The sequence below is a fragment of the Protopterus annectens genome, chromosome 14.part0 (assembly GCF_019279795.1).
Source record: "Protopterus annectens isolate FY-2018-M chromosome 14.part0, PAN1.0, whole genome shotgun sequence".
In the NCBI taxonomy this organism is placed as follows: domain Eukaryota; kingdom Metazoa; phylum Chordata; order Ceratodontiformes; family Protopteridae; genus Protopterus; species Protopterus annectens.
The window spans coordinates 864,977,514-865,002,019 of NC_056748.1; the positions used below are offsets into that span (position 1 = coordinate 864,977,514).

Sequence of the window (24,506 nt, forward strand, 5' to 3'; positions counted from 1 at the left end):
CAAATCGACCCTTGGGGTGAAACTGAAGGATGCAAGGAAAGACTGCTTACAACCTTATGAATTTTGGGGATACCAAAGATGGCAGGTACCACCAGATGCAAAACATGAAGGAAATTAAACACTTCCTAAGAAATAAATGGCTGTATAAGATGGCCATTTGGAATGAAACATGATGTTAGCATATGCAACGTTGACTGCGTTTTAGATAGGTTCAGATAAAAAATACTATCTGCTAACAAACTTCTCATAATGACTAAACCATTTCCTTTATCAGGCTTTCAAAGCCTACTATTCTCATCTGCGGAGATGTCAAACAATGCCATGCATTCTGCGATAAATTAAAAAAATAAACTTATTACATTTTTGAGAACAGTAATGCCTTATGTCAAATTCAACATTTTTTTTGTAAGTAGTAATAAGAGAATAGAGAAGTGGATTAAAACAACTAGACCTTTTAAACCAACCTTAACTGAGCAAAATCACATTTTGGTGACTAAAAAATAAAAACAAATTCAACTTGCGTGTGTACATTTTCAAGTCTATCAACATAAGAACTAAATCACCCTTACATGAAGGAAATAAAAGCCACATATGAAAATCCCCACATGTGCGAAGAGTACTTCAAGATGCTGAAATCTGCATCTGAAATAGTTTTGACTGAAGTTCTGTCAGATAAAAGACATTTCCATATCTATTTCTAAAACATTGTTATTTACCTCTGATCCTTTCCTCTGTTCTGAACAGATGGATGGCTGTGACACTGGGTCACTGTATGTGCACCTAATGCCGATTGGTCCTACTGGCTATAAGCTGGGACCATCTTAAAGAGGGATGCACTAAAAATTCTTGTATGCCTTCATAACTGTTGAGTAAATAAGGTAACCTGTGATGAGAGGCATGCATAACATTTGTGGAAAAAGAACAGGGTGCACTAATATTCCTATTTGGTTTTGAATATGGTTTATTTTCTTTAGCTTCAAATTTGCCCCACTTAAACTTCTTGAATTTATGCTCATCTACTTTTCAAAAATCTTATCACACTGTGACTTACATATATCAAAAATCAGATCCTTGGTGATGGAATCCTTAAACTGCTTCCTTTCCTCTGTTAGTTTTTCCAAACTCTTGGTGTGATGCCTAATAAGAATGATAATCGATTCAAAACTTGTGCTGTCAAACAGGCCAGTAAGGGCTTTGTATAGTGTAGACTTGGAATCTACACCATTACGAAATGTCCAAACAAGCATCCCCTTATGGACTCTACTATTAGAAATATATTCACTGAAATATGAATTGTCGAGTGTTAATGAATGATACTTTGTTAGTTTAGTCCCAAAGGTGGCAAGATGATGCAGTAGTGGACTGCTACCTGTGTTGGTAGGGTGTCAAATTTAGGAGATAAACTGAATTAGGAATCCAAATTCATCTGGTTAAAATGAAGTCTAGATAACAATGACTGGTGACTGTGTCACTGACCAAGTTACTCCTGATTGCAAAACAAACTTTCTTCTAAATTGTTGTGACACATGATCCTATAACAATTCAAATACTTTTTGTGCAAACATCAAATTGCAAAGGCAAGACACTACACCTAAATACATATCATACATTTAAAATGTTACACTGTCAAGGCACATAAATTTAATACAGGCAACAAAAACAAAATGTCATTAATACCAGGACATTTGGTAGCATTTCATTTAAGTTGCTAAATCAACTCATTCAGGTCTAACCAAAGTTTTCTAGATCTTTCCCTTTCAGTCATGCTGAAGTTACCAACAAACAAATTTTCTGAATTTTTACAGTTCGTAGAATGCTTGCATAAAACACTATTAGAACTATTATTTTTAATTTTAACAGTATGTTCTGTGAACTGCAATGGAATGAGTTGATTTGAAAATATCTTGTTTTTATAACTTGATATTTCCACGAAAAGTGTTGAATTATTGTATGGTTGTGTTACATAACTTTACTTAGAGTCATTTTCATTGGCTATTACATTATCAAGTGTAGTGCAGCTGATTAGTGTAGCTGATTATTCAAAGTGATGCCGTTTATTAACATTAGAATTTTGATAAAGTCCTTGTTATTTAAAACGATGAAACGACTCAAATGATTTTTTTTTTAACTTTGCATCCTGGAAGACTAGTAAAGCCAGATTTGTTTTGGATTGGATTTATTTTTGGAACTTCTCCAAGTTCGTGACATTATGAGGTCAATCTTTCCTGGAAATTGCCATACTGTGCTCAATGCCATCGCCACACTCTTGGATGATAGATTCGGAATCCATTTAGTTGTCAGGCAGGTCTACAGATTCCATTCCTAAAGTAACCATAGATATATATATATATATATATATATATATATATATATATATATATATATATATATACATACACACATACACTACATCTTATAAAACAGGTGTAAATAAAATATTTCCCACAAATTTTTAGCTGCATTGATTTTTGCCCATTTAATAAACAAATAGAATTGAAAGGGGTACAATTCAGCTACTTCCATCAAACGTGAAGTAGGAGAAGGTATAGAATCTCTCTGTTAGCCTCAAGGGACAGCAAAAGTTGCATACAACTCAAACAAGGAATATGCTTCTCTCAGAAGGTAAAACTTAAACATCTGAAAAATAAACCATGCTGCGTAGGAAAAAGAAAATAAAAATTCAGCTAAACGGGTATTCTTAAGATGCAGACAACTACATGGAGAAGATGTTAGGATTCGGAAAGGAAGCAGGCAGACACAGTTTCTTGTCAAAGTATTTGCATGTCAGTAAACAAGGGACAAAGTCCCACTTGAAGTTGGATAATCAAGCTGGAAACGCTCAGGACATGGGATGCCACTCAGAAAATAAGAATATTAACAAGTTGTTGAGGGGGAAAAGGCATGATAAAGAAGTATTCATATGAACACGACTTATTGTCAAACAAATGTCAATGCACTGTGCCCACCTTCAGTATGTGTTTAAACCACTTAGAGTTTATCTGTCAATAGCAATACTCCAACATCATAACCCATGCATTTTCAGAAGTCTCTTCTAATTAGATAACGTGAAAACACTGAACTGAAAAACAAGATCCCAACTTACAAGTCAAAGACGAGATAATGGAAGCCTTCTTCTGAGATACTATCATGGAGTCGTACTAGAAAAAAAGGAACAGAAAAAACTGGTATTAGAATAACTATGACTGCTTTTGAACAGCACATTACACTTTTTCTTTTTGCAAGAATACAACCTTTTATTTTGGTATGGAAGGATATTTGAAAAATATTTAAAAAAATGAAAGGTAATAGAGAAATACACCCCACACACACTGTTCCAAAATTATGCAGACAGTTACAGGATTTTACTTCTTAACAAAACAAGTGATAGAATAATGCATTCGACAGAAGTGAAACATTAAAATTAAATATAAACTATTAAAAGGAAGTGATACCAGAATAACACTATGGAAATATTTTCCTGCCTATACGTGCATGGTAGCCATTACTTTGAAAGCATGTCCATGCACAATTTTCCTTTACAACCAAGAGATAACGTAATTTTGTTTCACTATCTTTCGTCTATCATAATACCCCTTAGGGTTGGGAGTTGATATAATGGTCAAGGTGTTTATCTTTCAGTCACAAAGTACAAGGTTTGATTCTCTCCTTTGAAAAGGAATTTGTCAAGACTTAAAATGGCCTGCAAGCACAGCTATTTTAGTACTCACCTATGAATATATGAATCTTTTCACTGATATATGTCAAATGACTGAATGTGCAACTTTTTATATGTCTGCACCCCTTATGAAATGAATAATCAACAGCCTAGTTTTGAGTGGTCTAGTTTTATGGTGCAAACATTATAAAAATACTCCTACTTTGATCAAAGAACAAACTGAAAAGCAAAGGTTTATCTTAAATTTTACTGATCTTTATATCTCATACATCTGTGGTCCACGAAATGTGCAAATTGCAATATCTTTGAAGCTATACCTTCCTTTCCTCCCACTAGAGCCATAAAATAAAAGGAGTTCAAACACAGTATATATTGAAAGACTGGCATGCCAATCACAGCTGAATGAGAAATTCAGACAAGCAGCATATGAAACGGGACACTTCTGGTTGGCAAAGTGGCCAGGGATCCAAAACTCCAAAAGCATCTAACTCTACAACTGTCAGTGGATAAAACAAAATAAAGGGGCTCATACAAGACTGTCTACATGAATGAATGAATTCCCAACATTATTCTTTACAACCAACTCTCTCCAACTCACAAAACTGTAACACAACCACCCAGAATCCCTGCACTACACAATCTCATCCTTTTTTTACAGTTTCAGCACACCACTTCGCTCTAACAAGAAAGTACAGTTTTGTACCTACCATAAATGTAGATGTCCGATAGGCATGCATCTGCAGTCCTTACAAATGGGTTGTCCTGTCGTCAGGCAGCCCCTCGGTCGGCCGGATTCCAAAGTCTGGGTCTAGCCTCGGCTGATGTCGCACTTCACCCGACATCATAGCTGCAGTTCTTCGGGTATAAAGGCATCAGCCGACGCCATTTTCCTCAGTGTTTCTTGCCCCAGATGCCAGGTGCCCTCTAGGAAGGCTAAATTTGGATAAATGCAAATGGTTCCAAATAGTAGAGAGCAAACAAATAAGTATGTATGTACATATATACAAACAAATACACCATAATAGATTCCCCCAGCTAGCTACAAGATGGGCAAATACCCTAGGAGTACCACAGAGGGGAAGGAGGGTGGGTAATCCTGACTGCAGATGCATGCCTATCGGACATCTACATTTATGGTAGGTACAAAACTGTACTATGTCCTTCAAGGATGCATCTGCAGTCCTTACAAATGGGTAGAATACCATAGCCAAACTGGGGGAGGAGGAGAAATAAGATTATGGTGTAGTTAAGATCCCTTGCAAAACAGCAGTGGCAAAACCTGCTCGGGATCTGGAGTATAAAGGTAAATTATAATGCTTGGCAAATGTATGCACGGAGCTCCAAGTAGCAGCCTCTAAAATGTCTTTGGTAGCCACTCCTCGTAGAAAAGCTGTGGTAGTGGCTGTAGCCCTTGTAGAGTGAGGCCTGATGTTTTCTGGAGTTTTCTTCCCATGGTAGGAGTAACAAAATCTAATGCAATTTCCTATCCACCTAGAGATTGTCTGTTTTGAAATTGCTTTTCCTTCCATTCCTGTTGCATATGCTACTAGTAGCTGGTCAGTTTTTCTATTGCCCTTGGTCCTGTCCAGGTAGTAACGTAATTGTCTATGTACATCTAAGGTATGCAACAGTCTTTCGCCCCTGTTCTGTGGGTTGGGGAAGAATGTAGGTAGGTGGATAGCTTGGTTTAAAGATACCCTGGAGACCACCTTTGGCATAAAGGTAGGATTTGTTCTCATGGACACTCTATCTTGATGGAAGATCAGGAAGGGCTGTACTGCCATTAATGCCTGTAGCTCAGATACCCTTCTTGCTGAAGTGATTGCAAGCAGGAAAGCAGTTTTCCATGATAAGTATTGTAATTCTGCTGTTGCTGCTGGTTCGAAAGGAGGGAGTGTCAACTTTTCTAGCACAAAGTTCAAGTACCATGCTGGCAATGGTGGCTTCCTAGGTGGTTTTACATTTTTAATTCCTCTCAGAAACTGCCTGAGCAGAGGATGTGAGAAGACTGGAGGATCCAGGTTGTATTCTGCTGAAATAGCTGATGCATGAATCTTAATGGAAGAATAGGACAGGCCGTTGTGGAAGAGCTCTGCCAAGTATTCCAGGATGTTGGCTATGTTTACCAGTGTCACATTTTCTCCTTTTGCAGTACTCCAAATGTGATATCTTTTCCATTTTGCTGAATAATTTTTTCTTGTTGAGGGTCTGCGAGCCTCCAAGATAATGTCTTTAACCCTTTGGGATAAATTTGGGCTATTTGGTGTTATGCAATGTTCCAGGCAGTCAGCTGCAGTGTTTTCAGGTTTGGATGCAGGGTGCTGTAGTTGTTCTGTGTTAACAGTAAGGGAACCTGGGGTAGAGGCCATATTTGATCCCGAGACATACTCCTCAGTAATGGGTACCAATGTTGTCTTGGCCAGTCCGGAGCTATCAGGATGATCCTTGGACGGTCTTCTTTGATCTTAATAGCACCTTGTGCATCAAAGGAAGTGGTGGGAATGCATATGCTGCCAGGTTTTTCCAACTGAAAGATAGGGAGTCCATTTTCCAAGCCAGTGGGTGGTACGTCCTTGTGCAGAATTTCTTCAGTTGGTGATTGTGTGGGGATGCAAATAAGTCTATTTGTGGTAGTCCCCATTTTCTTGTAATGGTTTTGAATAAGTTCGGATGCAGCATCCATTCGTGGGCATCCGAGGTAATTCTGCTTAGTATGTCTGCTAGTATGTTTTCTTTTCCTGGCACAAAAATTGCTTGTAACTGAATGTTGAAGCTCAGGGCCACATTCCAGAGGTCCATTGCCATCCGGCATAGAGGGTACGAATGTGCGCCTCCCTGTTTGTTGATGTACCACATAACTGTGGTGTTGTCTGTCCTTATTAACAGTTGACCTTGTTGAAGAAATGGTCTGAATGTCTGAATTGCCAGTTTTACTGCCAGCATTTCCTTTTGATTTATGTGTAGGTGCAGTTGGTCTTGAGTCCATAAGCCTTGTATGCACTTGTCCAGCATGTGTGCCCCCCAACCGAGGTCTGAGGCGTCCGTTGTGATGGTCTGGCTTGGTTGAGTGCTGTGGAAAGGCAGTCCTTTGTTTGATTGACAGGCTTGAGCCCACCATTTGAATTCTTGCTTCAGGCATGGGATTATTGGAATTTGGGTTTCTAGACTGTGCTTGTGCTGAGACCATAAATTCCCTAGGTACCACTGTAACTTTCTCATATGCAGTCTGGCATGTGGAACCAATATTATGCAGGATGCCATGAAACCCAAAGCTTGCAGGACTTTTCTTGCTGTTAGCTGGTTCTGTTTTGTTAATGCCAAGAAGTAGAGAGGGAGTTGCTCCTGTTTTTCTACTGTTAGGAATGCCATTTGTTTTGATGTGTCCAGCTCTGCGCCCAAAAAGGTTATCCTTTGGGATGGTATCAGCCTTGACTTTTTTATATTGACTGTGTATCCCAGGGCTTGCAGTAGATAAATGACCCTTTTCAAGTCTTCTGCTAGTTTGTTTTTGTTGTCCGCTTGTAACAGGCAGTCGTCCAGGTAAGGGTAGATTTGAATTCCCTGAAGCCTGCAATGAGCAATTACTGATGCCAGGCATTTTGTGAACACTCTGGGCAGTAGATAAGCCAAAGGGCAATGCTGAGAATTGATAATGCTCTGATCCTGCAAGAAATCTGAGGTAACTTCTGCAATTTGGTCGTATGGGGACGTGCAGGTATGCCTCCTTGAGATCTAGAGTCACCAGCCAAGACTCCTTGCCCAACATGGGAAGAAGCTGCTGTAGGGTCAGCATTTTGAATTTTGGGACAATGAGGTATGTGTTTAAAGCGGACAGGTCGAGAATAGGTCTCCATTGGTTTTCTTTTCTTGGTACCAGGAAGAGCCTGGAGTAAAATCCTTGTCCTTGCTCCATAGATGGTACCTTTTCTATAGCTCTCATCCTTAGTGAGTTATTTGTTTTAGAGCTTCTGCCTTTTGATTTGGAGGTAGGTTTGGCATTCCTCTCTTCCTTGGTAGAGTATGGAAGTGAAACCTGTAACCTTGGTCTATTGTCTGTAAAATCCACTTGTCGCCTGTGATGTAATGCCAGTTTACTGAAAATAAGGCTAGCTTCCCGCCTAAGGGTGCTTCTAGTTGTTCCCTGGTAGGCGGTGCTAGAGCCAAGTCACTGTGATTGTCCTGTAGTGGTGGTGGCTGTATCTGTGGCTGTACCTCGCTGGTTGTTAGTCTGCCACTGACGCCCCCTGTAGGCACCTCTGGATTGACCCCTGCCTCTTGAGCGCCTATTCCTGCCTCTCTGAGCTCTGGAGGTGTCTGGAAAGGACCAATTTCTGGAGGGCCAATTCCTGCTAAACCTTGGAGGTTGGACCTGTAAGAAATCTTTGACTGTCTGGACAGATTTTGCCTTCTCTTCCATCTTCTTCAGCACCTGTTGTGCAGGAGAGCCAAACAAATTGATCTTGTCCATGGGAGCATCTAGTAGCTTTGATTTAACATGATCTGGTAAGGCCTGCTCTTTTAACCATGCATGTCTTCTGATCACTGTGCCAGTCATGGCTGATCTAAAGGAAGCCTCCAGTGCATCATAGCCGCATTTTAAGGAATGGTTACTGACCTGCTGAATGTTATGTACCATTTCCTGAACAGATTTTTTGTCTAAAGGTTCGTCCGAAGACAGCTTTTTAGTTAACTGGTCTAACATAAATTCTTGATACTGGATCATGTGGAATTGACAGTTCAAGGCCCTAGCTGAAAGAGTAGCAGAAGTGTAAACTTTTTTACCTCATCTCTCTAAGGCCCTGGATTCCCTTTGAGAGGGGATGGGGTTTTTGGCAGAGGTAGCTGCTACAGCCTTAGGTCCCTGGGAGATAGTTTCGGGATCTGCAAAAGGAGCCTTATACAAATGATAATGTGTGTCCGGAACCCTGTAGTACCTATCGGGCTTAGCAGGGGTCGGAGGAAGTGAATCAGGAGCAGTACAAGCATCATTAAATGCATCATCCACAACAGGAAGAACTGGAGGGATGGCTAAAGGCCTATGCTGTGGTAAATGCAGAAAGGTTCTAAGCCTTTTCTTGAGGCTGGAAAAACCTGGCCCCGCCCCTGAAATTGTTCCCTCATAGCATGCAAGGTTTCCCCAAAGGAAAATTCCTCTGGCGGAGAGGCAGAAGGAATGGACTCTTCAGCATCAGAGTCTTCATAAGGGGAGAAAGGGCCCTCTGGAGGGTTTGAATTATCTGAATGATCAGAGGAGTCATCTGTAGAAACTGGCTCAGGGGGCTCTGCTCTAGGCCTCTTCTGTGGAGGTGGGTGAGAGGCCCTGTCTGGGTGAGGTTGGAATCCCCGGATCAAAGAAATGAGATCCTCTGCTAGAGTAAGCATTTGTGAACTAGAGCTAGGCCTGTGAGAGGGGGTCTTAGTAGGCACAGTTTTGGCAGATTTAGCTGCTTTAGCCCTGGCAAAGGCCTTAATGGACATGGCTGCAGGTGGCCTAGCAGCTCCACGTGCAGGGGTTGAAACATCCAAGGGAATAGTGTCAGATAATTCCTGAGAAACTGCAACAGCAGCTGGGATTTCAGAAGCCGATTCCACCAGGTTGGAAGAGGCCTCGGTAGAAGGTAAGTTTTCGGCTGAAGGAAGAACCGCTAGCTCGGTTTCAGCCGAAACAGAGACACTCGCGGTTGGCTTAACCGCGCCGCGGACCGCGAGTGTCGGTCCTTCTCCTTGCGTTTTTTAGAAATTTGCGTAGTCGGAGGATCCAACGGCATAATATAAGCAAAATCGGAGCCGAAAAACTCCTCAGCAAATTCAGACCGACGTCTAAGCGTCCGCCGGTTAAAAGAAGCACAGGCTAGACAAGCTGCTACGTCGTGGTCTGGGCCTAAACAGGGTAAGCAGTAAGAGTGGAAATCTTTATGAGGTATTTGTTTCCCACAAGTTAAACAGTTATTCACTTTTTCTGACATCGGCTGAGGCAAGAAAGAGTCCCCAACAGGGTACTTAGCTGTTAGAAGTCTTCGGTAGTAGTATTCGGTAGTAATCTCTGGTTCTGACCGACCGGCACTTGCAAACAGCTTCTGCTTCGGGCGCCACGCGGCAAGAAAGACTGAGGAAAATGGCGTCGGCTGATGCCTTTATACCCGAAGAACTGCAGCTATGACGTCGGGTGAAGTGCGACATCAGCCGAGGCCAGACCCAGACTTTGGAATCCGGCCGACCGAGGGGCTGCCTGACGACAGGACAACCCATTTGTAAGGACTGCAGATGCATCCTTGAAGGACATCTTACTCACCATCTCCAAGGCCAACAACACTGCAAAAGAATCTATTTTCCAGCTACAAATTTTGTATAAGGAACTCCCTTCCTAACTCCATTTTCTCAATCTCGTCCACTAACCACTTTAAGCCATCACTTAAAGCTTATCTAAAAAATAAGTGGCTATGTTACTGTACTACCCGTTTGTGAATGCTCTGATACATCACAGTATACCCCAACCATATCCAACTTCTTCCCTGGTGGTTAATCTTTTATTCCTACCAGCCTGTCTTAACCTTATATCTTGACACAAGTCATACTTTATAAATAGTACTAGCTATGTTCAAAGCCTAGTTTTTGTTGTCATGATGTAACAAATTTGTACTTTCTTATGTACATTACATTTTGTTTACTTTATACTTTGATTATTGTAATTCATGCAAAAATTTACTGTTACTCATGGATCTTTTCTCCCTGGGCCTCCGCTGAAAAAAGACCTGTGTCCAGTCAGACTTTCCCGGTAAACAAATGTTAAATAAATAAATAAATAATAAAAATAAAATGCAAGGCATACAAATCAAAAAGAGCTATAAAGAAAATAAATTTCTGCAGGCATTCTTCAGAGATTCTTATAATATGAAGTCACAGTACTTGAATGCCAAGCAAATGAGAACACATTAAAGGGCTAAAACAACAGCAAACATGTGAAGTCGCAGGGGTCCAAACCTGAACAAAATCATTTCAGTATGATAGCCTCCATACAATCATTTCTGAGGAAAAACAAATTATAAATTAATGCTAAATGCTAAGATATGATGGATGAACATTACTATCACATAAAATAATTTGAGATATGATGTATTTTTTTCAGTTTTTGACAATGTAGGTATTTTAAAGGCTTAGTACCAAACAGAAGTTTGGGAAGTTGGGGGGGTGGCTATGGACAGCAAGCACTGAAATCAGATCAGAAGTTGGAACAGGGAGATCCTGGACAAAAAGCACTGAACATTAACTTTGAAGAAGCAAGGTCTGATGCTGGGAGCCTAAACAGGTTAAATACAGGAGATAGGATAGATAACCAACAGACAGCTAGTACTGAGTGTGAATTCAGGACACACAATAAGTGTGAGAGTAGTGACCTTGGACAAAGCAAGGGGTACAAGTTCTGGAATTGGGAGGGGGGTGACCCTGAATGCTAATTGGGGAAATGGGAATGGTGAATGACAGTAAAGCTGTTAACAAGACATAGCCCCGTAGGAGAATATATCCTTTAAAAAGTGCTCAGTTTAGGAAAGTTATGAAGGAATTTTGCCATGCAGGTAATAACACTGTAGTATAAAACTTCCAGAATAGTCAGTGATGAAAGATTTTTGTCATGAGTTCTGAAGTATCATTGTTTAATGCAGCCTTAAAGGGCAATTCTTAATCACTTCCAAAGATGATATCGCCTATCCAAAATAACTTTCTAGTAAAGAAATTATTTAGCAGTAAATTAAAGGTTCTTTATTTTTAACCAAATAAGTACATTGGTCACTAAGGACTCTTTCCAGTCAGTGACTAGGGCAAGGTTAAATGCAATATATATGGACAAATTTTATATAAAGCCTATTAGCACTTTTTTGGTGGTTGTGAAACTATGGGATTTAAGCAAAATTCCTAGGGTAAACCACATGTTGACACATGAAGAACATTAAAACTATTCATAGACATTAACTAGAAGGATTAAACTACAGACCCTGGAGCTCTGAGGCTCATTTCTTAACTACTGAATCACACTGCTACACAGTAGATTACACTACACCCTGAATGTGGTAACACACTGATTATAAGTTTTAACTTTTTTGCTCAGATTTCCAACAGATTTTGGTTGCGTTTTTTTTTTTCCTTTTGCCCTTTTTCTGCATAGTATTAAACCTGTGCATATTCTCAACACAAATCAACCTTGCTCCAATTCAAGCAGTCTCTATAAATGCTAATTCATTTATTTCATTTTAACTTTAGCAAAGAAATTTCTCTTTGCTCGGATCTACACACATGAATTACTACAGGACATTTCTTTTTATCACATACACAGCCATACTTCATATAGACTTTCCCAATTACACTGGTCTCATTTCTACACATGGGGCTCTCCCAACTCACTCTGAACAAGTTTTACTAGTACTCCTGTTCTCCGTCTAGTAATGAGCTTTTAAACTGTGACAGAGTAACTTCAGTAACTCCGCACATAGCAAACAATTTACATAATGTTAAATCTGGTTTGCTCAAACAGCTTGTCCCTTATCTAATTATGGAAAGGGCTTTTCAAAGGTAAGGGGTAAAGTTGGGGTTAGTGCAGGGGAAGTCTAAGGATTAGCACCCATTAGTAAGGTGTTCCCCTCTGTATTCTGTACCAATCATAACCTTGCACCTTACCTTAGAAAAACACTTTACATAAAACTACCATTACACACAAGTCACTAACACGCACAAATTACATATAGCAACATACCTGCAAAACATTAAACCTAGTCCTTACTCTAAACATAACCCACAAGCACGGTCTCACACACTCCCTCTCAAATGCCAAAACTTGAAGATATCTGAAAGTTCCAAAATTAAAATTCAAAACCACCACTAACTTTACCCACAAGCACTCAATATTCCTCCTTTCAGCATGGGCAGCATGAGTGTTAATGAATTTTGCAAATACTTCGTAATGTCAATGAACGGACAGTCTGACAGGGAAAAGTGGACCTGATTCATTATAATAAACACCTACAGACGCAAAGGGATCTTCTGTCCTCATAACGAAGAAATAATAGCAGATCTCAAAATTATTTCCTTAGCTTAAGTTTCTTCTAACTTCTGTGTTGTTACTGTAATACTCTCCCACTCAAAATGCAAGCTTTCAGGGCGTCTTTCCCTGCAACACATACAGACACTGACCCATGGCCGGCCTTAGGCATAGGCCAACTAGGCGGCCGCCTAGGGCGCCAATCTAGTAGGGGAACTTTTCCAGTATTTATTTGGTGTAGGTAGACTAGGATGGGGGCACCAGATGGTGTGGTGGGAGGCGCCGTGGAGCCCTTTTGCCTAGGGCACCAGTTGACCTAAGGCCACTCCTGCACTGACCAGTGCAGCTTTTCACGCTACCTGAATGTACAGCATGCAGTCACAAATAAATTGACTTCTAGAGCCATAACTATTAATTATCAGTTCTCTGATAAACTCCCGTGGGGGGAGGTGGTTAGTAGCTATGTTATACTATGTGATGAATGAAACCTGAAAATACTTGTAGATGATTGCTTCTGAAACTTAATTTTGTACTAGATTAAAAAAAAAAAAAAAAAGAATTGGGACACTTTTTGCATGCTGCTGGGCAATAGAAACACAGACTTAACTGGGGTTACATTTACAAGGGTGTCACTGCTATAAATACAAAAAGAAAAGAAAAAAGATGGTAGATTCTTAGAAACACACACACACACACACACACACACACACACACACACAAACACACAATAAACCTTCTTCAGGGAGCCAGTTGTTTACCTAGAAGTCTCTTCTGATCAGCAACTTAACAGATAGAACTGCTTCCATGTACTGTCAGTCAAGCATCAAACATTTACTATGAAGCCCTACATCTTCTGTACATGAATTATTTTACTTAACTTTTATCTGCTAGTCAGATGCAATATTAATTGCTACACATACATGCTTACTTGATGCATTCAAGACAAACTATACAACAACACAAAACTGTTTGCTAAAACTTACAAATGCTTGACATGCTTTTAATCCATACCATTTTCTCTGAAACACTGAAAAGAATATTTAAGTAAATACTAACAAAAACAGGCAATGACAGCAAAACTGGGTTGGCTGACTGCAACATTTCTTACTATTTCCTTGGTCCTAGTTTATCAGTGATATTTTTTCTACTTTCAATAACAAATTCCTTATGTCCACAATGAGCCTATTACATTTCTAGAATGTACTACTTCTCTAGGAAGGCTGTTTCAGTCATCCACTGTCTTTTTTTTGTGAATTAATGCAACCACATATTCCTAATAACTGGTTGGTCCATCGTGTAACTTTAAATGCGTTTCCCTCCTGCCACAGCCCAACTAGTACTATGTCCTGGACACAAAGAGTAGATTACAAGATGAATGCCCTTAACCTAATCTTACAGTCAAGTTCAGCTAGACACAGACAAAAGGAGGAAATAAAACATCCAGAGTAGTAAGTTTCTTTTCACTAGATAAAGCTACTGTTTCTGTCGCTATTAATTTCTAAATTTTTTTTTTTTTTTTTTTACAATTCACCGGTAGCAGACCCAGTCAACTCTGTTCTTCAGCACATATTACAACTGGTCATATTTTGAACTCCCACCCTAAAATTAAACACCATGCAATGAAAGTATACCTCCAGGGGCCACAAATTTATGACTTGACTAATACAGCCTTAGCACGTAAGGAAAAGGCTGTCCTGGAAGGATGCCTGATTCAAACTACTCTAAGCTTTGCAGCCCCAAAAAGATGCTGTTCCCATTGCCCATACAAAATGGGATTTTTCCTGTCAAATTGGAAATTTTTTCCTATTTTCCAGTGGTGGCTGGTGACTTCAAATCAAAGGGGGGCTGCAGGAGACAGCTGAATGGGTGGGGTCAATGGGAATGGGTGTGCCCAACTAGAAAGGGGAGGAGCTATGATCAAAACCACAAAAACTGTAACTTTAATTAAATACGCTGCCCTGGGTGCCAACCATCATTATGAGAGTCCAATCAAGAAAAAAGGAAAGTGTAGAAGAAAAACAATATTTCAATCCATTGGCTGCATGGCAGCTTACTTAATATCTAGATGGAAACAAAAAGGTTGTGAGGCATGAAAAAAGAAATTACTTTTTAAATACATTACTGGAATGCCAGTTAAAATCAAGTATAAAAAAATAAGCAGCACTCAACTCAAACCACTTCTCCTTGCACTGCGGTTCTAATTATAATTTATATTCAGCTTTATTGAAGTACCAAGTAACATGCTGAAAGTAGCAATCTCTGTGATACCCCCACTTGTAAAAATGTTTTTTATCCAGAAAAGACCTGCTGCCTGACAACAACTATCTACTTGTTTCATGGGGAAAACATGATCAAAGTAAAAAATGAAAAGCAAACAGGAAACAAGCTCAACATACATTGCTTAAAGGATTACTGCACAGGATATGGACCACACATGATAGATTGGCATTCTGTTTAGTTTGCAGGAAAGCCTGTAATGAGCTCTTAAAATAATGTAATCTTGTCCTTTATTACAAATACTGTCATATGCATTTCAATAACCAAGGCTTATATGTTATCTAGTTACGTAAGTATTCTCTGCATGGCAACAACAGAAAGGCTTTCAATGTTGGCAATTCGTTAACAGTATGCTTATTAAAACTTACTTGCATCTTACAATCTCAGACAAGCTTACCAGATGGTCATTAAAACATTGCTACTTAAACACAGAGCAACAGGCACTTTCTGAATAATAAGCATAATCAACAGTATAAAAATATAACAGAAACGAGAACATTCTACAAAATCAAGGACAGATGAAAAGCCATTGTAGTACTTGTGTCTACCTTGGATGGGGGGATATAGTCTGCACATTTACACTGCATAACTGTTCCTTGACTTGCTTGGACACATCCAGAGTCACTACATAGGGGACTGGGGTGCAACAAGTATGTCACAATTTGAAATGTCTCTGGCTGACTGCGATGGCCCTGACACATTTGTCATACCTCTCAACCTCAGAGCAAGACATCTGGACAAAGCCATATATAAAAGTGGGACAAAGGCCCAAAAATAAGGACAATTTTTAAATATTGCTCTTATAAACTTAGAAAGATAATAGAATAGTAGGTCTTGCATTAGTATGAATTTTCTGAAGGGTATGAAATCTGAAACTGAAATGTCATTATTTTCTAACTTCAGTCTTTAATGATTTGCCACTAATTTGCCAAAAAAACACAATTTTATGAAAAATGGACCAAAAATGTGATTCAAAAATATAAAATAGCCACACAATACAGCTGGGAACCTGCAAAGAAGGTACACTTTTAATATTAGTACTGCTAACTTGAGCAGCTGACAAAAGAATCTACATGCATTTCTGAAATAAAAGCAATCTATAACTGATTATTACAGTTATTTATTAATTGTAAACCCTCCATGTTTTCTTCCAAAACTGCCATTTTTGCGGAGAGATTATTAGGGGAAGAGCAACATTTTGAGCCAAAATAGGGTACATTTGAGAGGTTTGGATATGCCTAATTCTATAAAGCAATTTATTTGCACGTACCTCTCAACCTGTTAATGCAGGAAATCTGGACAAGACCAAATATATTGGGGGAACATATAAACAGTACTAAAACTTGCTCTTGTATAAACTGAGAAAGTTGATAGAATAACAGGTCTTGCTTTACCATGCATTTTTCCTGAAGGTTATGAAGTCTGAAGCTCAGTGTCTGTCATTATTTAGTGACTTCATTCCTAAATGATTTGACAGAAAACCACAAATTTTATGAGGAACAAACCAAAAATAAGAAGCAAAAATCTCTTCATTCTGCAAAATCTGGACAGTTGAGAGGTATAGTTCAGCCGGGGCTGTCTGAGTTTGCTGCCCCCCCCCCTCACAAAATCATGGTCGAATGGAGCTTCCCCCCTACAGCCATTCCAATGAACCATTACTTGGCTATTTCACCCGATTTACCATAAACACTAACCGGGAAAAGCCTAAAAACAAAAACCATAAACACTAATGTGCATACTGCTTTACTTCTGCGATGATTTGGACTTCATTTGAAAGTTTTCTTTTGCATTTTACAGCACAAACACTAACAGATATATCTGCTAAACAAAGCAATGCAGTCTCACAATGAAAACAGACTTAGCATTAAAACTTCTCTGCCCTTGAAAACTCACATTCACTGAAACAGCATTGAAACCCACATTCAAAGAAAATATATTTTGCCAGTGGCAGAGTGACTTTGAGTTTGGACTGTTTTCAAATCACAGGCCCCTTGCACACGAAACATACACATGCGCTTTCATACACCTTCCTGATTGTATTAAATTATATTCCTTGTACAATACAGTACAGTTTTAGAGGGCGTTTTAAATTTGTTTTGAAATTTTTCCAGTAAACAATGAAACAAAATGCATGCACCATTAATGACAAAACTGCCCAATTCAGAACATTTCCATCATAAAAGTCTACTCAAACTTCTACAGTCCACCAGTATCAGTACATATGCACAATCTCTGAAGTAAAAGTAATCTAAATAATTCCACATTAAAGAGATCTGTAACTAATAAAGAGGCTGCTGCTAGCAAACAACTTTATATTTCATTGTTTCATCTACAAATAAAGTGCTCGCTACCCTTGAGGAATAAATTGCCTCTCTTACACTAAAAAAATGATAAGCTAGCAATATCGCAATAGGGAATGGATGGCAAACTGATAACAGGTTCATAGTTACTAGCTATCTTCGCCAAAAAGGAGTGCAGAATCCACCCCCTTTGCAAAGTACAGTATAGGCAATGCATCTAGCTACTGTGGGAGTAGAACCCACAGCCTTCTGCATCAAAAGCAAGTATACTACCTGTTGTGCAATTAACAAGGCAAGTAGACTCAGCATAAGCAGCACTAAACTTTTGCTCCCCTGCAGCTCTCCGCTTCTTGTAAAATCTACTCACTCAGCTGTATCTCTGAACTTTGCAGCACAAAGAAATCTGGAAAAAGCCAAAGTTTATTGTGGGGGGGGGGACCAAAGCCCAAAAACCAGGGGCACATTTTAAACATTGCTTGTATAATGTTGGAAAGTTGCTAGAATAAAACACTGTTACCACCATACATTTCACTGCCAAGCCTTAAACCCAGGACCCTGTGCAAAACAGTCAGAGCAACATACCACTATGCCAAATCAGCTGTTTTGTGAAAGAGGAAGATGGAAACTTAAATGGCAACCGTTTAGTGAATTCAGTTCTCACCATAGCAGAGCTGTCAACCTCTTAGCACAAAACACCTGAACAAAGCCAATAATGGGTGAATACAGCCCCCAAACATTCAGTGAATTCAGTTCTCACCATAGCTCTCAATCTCTTAGCAAAAAAACACCCGGACAAAGCCAGTAATGGGGGAATATAGCCCCCAAACATATTCAATGAATTCAGTTCTTACCATAGCTCTCAACCTTAGCACAAAACCTGGATGAAGCCAATAATGGGGAAATACAGTCCCAAAAATAGGGAAAAATTTCAAATATCCATCTTATACACTTAGAAAATTGCTAGAATAAAAGCTTTTGCGTTGCCATGCACTTTCTGAAGAATATGAAGTTTGAAATTCAAATGTGTGTCATTTTTATCATTTATTACCCAGAAAAGTCTGACTTGGAACAAAAGCTAATTTTTAGCAGAGGCCCAGGGAGAAACACACCAGACAGACGCATGTCTTTGTAAGATGGGAGGACACTACAGAAAACAAACACAGGGAGGGCATACAGACTCCACAGAAAAGGTAAAGCACCCCAGCCAAGAATCAAATCAGAGAACCTGTAGCTGTCAGGCAACAATGCTACCAATGCACTACCAGCTTTGCAAGGACAACTACAGATACCACAGATTTTATGAAGAATAGAACAAGTATGAGGGAAAAATCTGCAATGTTTTTACAAATGGTGGTGGGTAGGGAATTCAGGCTCCTGCCACCTGGGCTCAAGGTACAGGGTTCAAGCCTTATTCTCTACCCACCATGTAGCACCTGGGGCATTTTACACACACAGACACACAGACACAAAATAAGTAGAGGAGAAAGGTGTTTCACACCAGTGACACGCTTGTGGTGATGCAAGTTCTCACATAAGCCACGTATGAGGGAATTAGGGTTAAATTTAAGTGTCCTGGTCAATAAGCAGGCCAAGAAAGGTTACAACAATGGAGGCTAAGACAGGGAATTGATTGCTGGTGGCAGAGTATATTCCCTAGGAGTATATTGTGCTATAACCCAGAAGGTGTGGAAGGGGATGGCCACAGGAATGCTGATGGTCCATGGACGGGTGTGGCACAAGCAGCCTTCATACTTGACTGCATGACAATTACTTCAAGTTAACTCATGCCCAAGTCAGCAGCCATATGTCACGGATAGGGAGGAAATGGGCAGAGACCCATAGAAGAAGGGCTGATATTCATTAGACCAGGTAGGCTATAAAAAGCATTTTAGAAAAAAAAGTTCTGTTAAGTACAGTACTTCCTCAAGAAGACTGTATGTATGGGTTTGGATAAGTGACTTCTTGTCACTCAATTATCAGATTACCAATAATCAACTCAGACTAAGGACTGTTAGCAATGTATCATTAAATTATTCTTTTATATAATGTCACGCAAAAATTAACACAAACCTACAAGTCATCTTGAGATTTTGTATTTTCTACTCCTTTCCCATCATTGTTGAGAGAAAAAATGAAAAACTGAGATTATGTAATGCAGCATCCCATGCATTTTCTAGGAACAAGTATGTAGCACAAAACCATACTTGATGGCATGACAACATGCAGGTTTAGCAAATGAAAGCTAAAGGCATATTTATCTACCTACTTTAAACATGCATGCCTTTTCCACCGCACTGTAACATACCGAACATTCTATATAAAATGAAATATTCTTTCACAGAACTGGATATTAATCTGTAAAATGCTAAGTGCTCAAAATTATACTTGTTCATAAAAGCTCTGTATCATTAACTTTAATTCCAGATAGTTTTTTCATTGTACCTTAGTAACCATAGATAGAATTGATTGCAAATATTACATTTTATGACTTTATGACTAAAACTGATGTTCTTTTTTGAAAAATAACTTCTGAATACCTGATGGCTTCACAAGTCAAGTATGACATAGTTCATTTAAGAGTCAAGAGCACAGACACACACACCGCGAATCCACTAGCCGTCCTCCACAAAACGGCCGCTGATCCTCTGCAGCATGGGTCTCCCTCCACAAAACGGCCGCCAATCCTCTACAGCATGGGTCTCCCTCCACAAAACGGCCGCCGATCCTCTGCAACATGGGTCTCCCTCCACAAAATGGCCACCGATCCTCTGTAGCATGGGTCTCCCTCCACTAAACAGCCGCCAGTGCATGGGTCTCCCGCGAGAGACGGCTAGTCCCACGAGAGTAGTAGGCTGGAGCCTCTTTCCTGCAGGCAATGCAGTCCGGTGATCTTTCGGTCTGTGCAGTCATCACCGCACAGACCTCTGGGCTGGAAGGGTGGAGTTTCCTGCCTTTCCTATCCGGACTACCTAACAGAGCAGTCTGTAGCTCTGGAATGAGCACGCATGCGTGCATGGAGTTCTGAAGAACCATGCACGCATGCGTGGAGTCTGTGAATTTTTTTTTTTAATTTTATTTTTCAAGTTCATTATACAAGTTTATTGTACAGTTGGGGGGGCTGCAGTCCTATAGCACGAGCTGCCCCTGCTATTTTCCCTGTATCAACCAGACCAGAGCATGCCATTTTGTTATATTTCAGATGTCTACTACATGCTGAGAGCATGCTGAAAATTACCGTGCTTCTTCCCCACTACAGAAAGGCTATCATTCATAGATATCTTGTCAGTCAGACTGACATGTCTATAACTCTCTCTTCACACTGTCCACTCCTTACCTCATTTTCTCCCTCTCCTCAGTATTATTACTACTCAAAAAAAAATGTTTATATATATATATATATATATATATATATATATATATATATATATGATATTTCATTTGTTCATAACTATTTAATATGCATTTAATATGTACACAGTACTAATTTTATTTTTCTCACAGTGATAGTTACTGAAATGCTTGTGCGTTTTTCTTTTTGAACCTGTATCTACTAGAAAACTATACTGAATACTTCTTTGTATAGACCAACTAGATGATGTGTATTCTGCATCTTACTGTATTGTATGCTATTGTACTATCTAATTATTGTATTTTGCTTATATTTCCATGGAGCTTTTTCCCCAGGCCTTGGCTGAAAATGGGCTTCTGGCCCAGTCGGGCATTCCCGGTAAACAAATATAAATAAATAAATACATAATCATTTGATGGACTTCTGGATCCTAGGTCAAATCAGGAAACCCAGTCGAGACTGCTCCACAGCAGAAGTTAATTTAACCTCTCTAATCATTCATCAAATTTCTAGTAGTAAATTTAAATTCTGTCTTTAATAAATTTGAATAGTAATCTAACTACTGCCCTCAAAGAGGCTATATATATGCAGGGTTCCAGATCTACACTCTAATAGAGAGACAGTAGTATAACCACAACTGTCTGGCATTCAGATCCAGTTATGAATTCAAACCAGAGTCCAGTTCTCAGTCCAAACTCATTCGCCAGTAGTGCAGATGATAATTCAACCACTGCAGTCCTGGAATACAGGTTCTTTCCTGAAACTACATCCACGTTCCGAGTACAATAGAATGTAATCTACCTACTGCAGTCTGAGAGTCCTATTTCCAGACCTAAATCCAAATACAGAAGTCCAGTCCTGAATCCACCACTCCAAAAGATAATTTTAACTACTGCTCAGTGGGAAGCCTAGGTTATGTCCTGAATCTCAGTCAAACCTCCAGCTGTGCAAACAGCAACTTACCACTGCTCTAATGTTTAGATTGGAATTTATTTGACCTGCTAAATATTCCTTACGATATTCATAGTAAAGGCCTTTTTTTCTAATTTTTTTCCTCATAGGAAGAATACTGGAATATTTTTGCCTCTCTTTTTAGCTCTCCTTCTAGAAAAGTCTACTCATTCCTATCCTTCCTGGAATCTGCGAACACTGACTGAAGGAAGTTAGAACTAGGAGTTGTGGCCATTGTCCAAGCTCAGGTTAGAAGACTTTACATGCTCCATTCATCATGTTGGTCAGCAGGTACTGTACAATGTCTGCTATAACAGGCCCAAATGGGCATATACCCTTTATCACACTTTCCATGCTTGGCCAGAGTATTGTGAGGCTCTTGCCCTCCATATCTTATCCTGCATGTTTGCAGCAAAGACTTGAGCTTTACTTCCCAGTGTCATTCCTGTAGTGAGACTCGAATCATCCCCTTCTCTGGGATAGGTGACTTGGAGGCTCCTCTAGTACCCAGGCCACCAACTAAATGCAGGTTTTCTGGGACCAAGTCAAGGCTTGATCTTTTTACATCATGAAGTCAGTAGTCATCTCATTAAAATTAATCGTGCAAAAAGTCTTCTACAGGGACATGTCTGGCAAATGAAACGTTTTCCTTAACATTCCTGGCGTGAAGCCATTTTATTTAACCACCATACGTTTTTTTTTCCTCATTTTTAAATTAAATCCAGGTATTCTTGTCCACTGACATTCTTTGACTACAGGGTATTTCCCTGTTCTGTAAATAACTACCCCCTCAGGGAACTATACGCGCATTCTAATATTCAAATAATTATCACTATAAAAATATAACATTATATTTACTATAAATCAAATACGTAGTAGTCAGTCAAAGAGCACAGTCAGCAAAATCTTGTACACAGTGGAATTAAGCACCTCTACAATTTACACATTCAAGAGAAACCCTTCATGAGAATTAAAATCACATATGTTTATAACTCTGTTGGTAAAACATTTTCATTTTTAGGTCCGGCTTATAAATTATACATATTTAAATGTGACTAGTTGGAATTTTGGTTATTTTTAAGTAACTCTGTAAAACATCAGAGCTTCACTCTCCAGACACACTACAGCATACTATTTTTTATATTTACAACACTGCTACATTATGTACCTATAACTTTTATTCATATTAAAAATCTGACTTTCATTCAGTATAAAGAATTCACAAAATTTAGCCAGACTGCTGTTTATGCAGCACATAAAATATCACTATATACATAAATGTCTGATGTACATAAAACTGTAAATAATGCAGTTTTTCAGTGCTTATAGCAGTACATAATTATGTTCCACTGAAGTAAACCATCCAAACCCAGAATTTAATAACACTGGAAGATTTTGCAAAACAACTTCATCTTCATGACTTTAGATCCTTGTTTCATTCAATGATTTAGCGCACAAATCACTGTGTCAATGCAGCTTTTAAAGCCAAGTAATTTTATGTACTTTGCATTAACATCGGTGTCACCCGTAAAAAGCAGATATTGTCTTCTGTGAAATTTTGGCCACGGTTTTATAGTATTTAACAGAACCATTTTTCTTGAAAATGCTTTTATGTGCCAATATTTACACAAGCCTAATGTTTATAAGGTACAAGCTTACAACAACATAATAATTTAGCCAACCAGGAATTCTGAACAAAAAAAAAATGTGACCAATATATAACCTTAAACAATGACAAATATACCAATCTATAAAAAGGAAAGAGGAGCACTATACAGAGATATTTTAGGCAACACTGGTAGTGGAAGTAATTGTATGCATGTTCTCTTCCTGCTGTGACTCCATCCCGCTCCCCAAAAAATGCTCCTTACTCTTGGCAAGGTAGTTAGCTGTCACCACCCACATTATCTGACTGGGGAACTCTTAGCTATTGCTTCCACTTTTCATAAAATGCTTTATTATTATAAATACAACTGACAGCATACAGCGGAGCAGTCTAGCCAGTTAAGAGGCAGATGCTAGCAACTTGTCATTATTAGGCAATAAATGCCCTTTTATCAGTTTATCATCCACAAACTTTTTAAAAGTGAAATAATAAAACACTATTTAATAAAGAATATGGTAAGCAGTACAGTTAATTCTGCAGAGAAATATATTGTGCAGAGAAAACAGAAAATCACTATGAGCAATTAGATAAGAAAGAAAAATGTATGTTTAAACTTTCTAGTTCTATTGCAACTATAAGAAATACCAAGTCACAAGTTACACCGGATGAATTTCTAGAATTCATAACTGTAAAAACAAGTCACAGCTATACAAAACTAACTTTAGGGTAACTCTTTCCCTCTCATCTATCTGTTTATTCAGCTATATAGTTTCTTTCACAGACCAACCAAAGGAGCCATTAAGCAGTTTCAAAATGACCTGCTAATGATAGATGTTAAGTTGTCTATCTCGCCTTCATTCTTGCTGGATGGGTTCGGAGCCGACCTCGGCTCCGACTCGGCCACTCTAAAGCTCGAGAGTTGGTTCCACCGGCTCGAGGCTCCCCTTATATCCCACAATGCTAGGCGAGAGTTACCTCAGATCTCGTTTGCCGCTGCAGCTTCGAGGTTGGTTGTCTCTACCGGTTCCTGGTGAGTACTAAATTTCTTGTGAAATTAGTCTTCAAAACCCCCTTAATTTAACTTTTTCTCTTAGTTTAGAGTAGATTAGAAACTTTTACACCCTTCCCAAAAAAAATTTTTCCGTTTCTTTTCCCAAGAACCTTTGGTTCTTCCCTTGGGCCTATAGGCCTTCCCTCCCCTAGTGGAGTGTGTGTGTTTTTTGTAGTTTATTGTAATTTAAATTACTAGTTCTACCTTTACCCTTTTTTTGTAGTAATCTGACAGGGTATAACTGGTGTGTTTGTGTGCGTGTTTT

At 39.1% G+C, this 24,506-nt stretch overlaps 1 protein-coding gene across 19 annotated transcripts in view; it reads right to left on the reverse strand.

The window, feature by feature from the left end:
• Positions 1–24,506, reverse strand: part of LOC122789306 (calcium/calmodulin-dependent protein kinase type II subunit gamma) — a 2,351,533-nt gene that overhangs the window by 1,336,705 nt on the left and 990,322 nt on the right. For all 19 annotated transcript variants that reach the window (XM_044056632.1, XM_044056627.1, XM_044056637.1 and 16 more), the window contains exon 4: positions 3,104–3,158. In XM_044056632.1, coding sequence (XP_043912567.1) covers positions 3,104–3,158 — 55 coding nt within the window. The remainder of the gene's footprint in view (positions 1–3,103; positions 3,159–24,506) is intronic.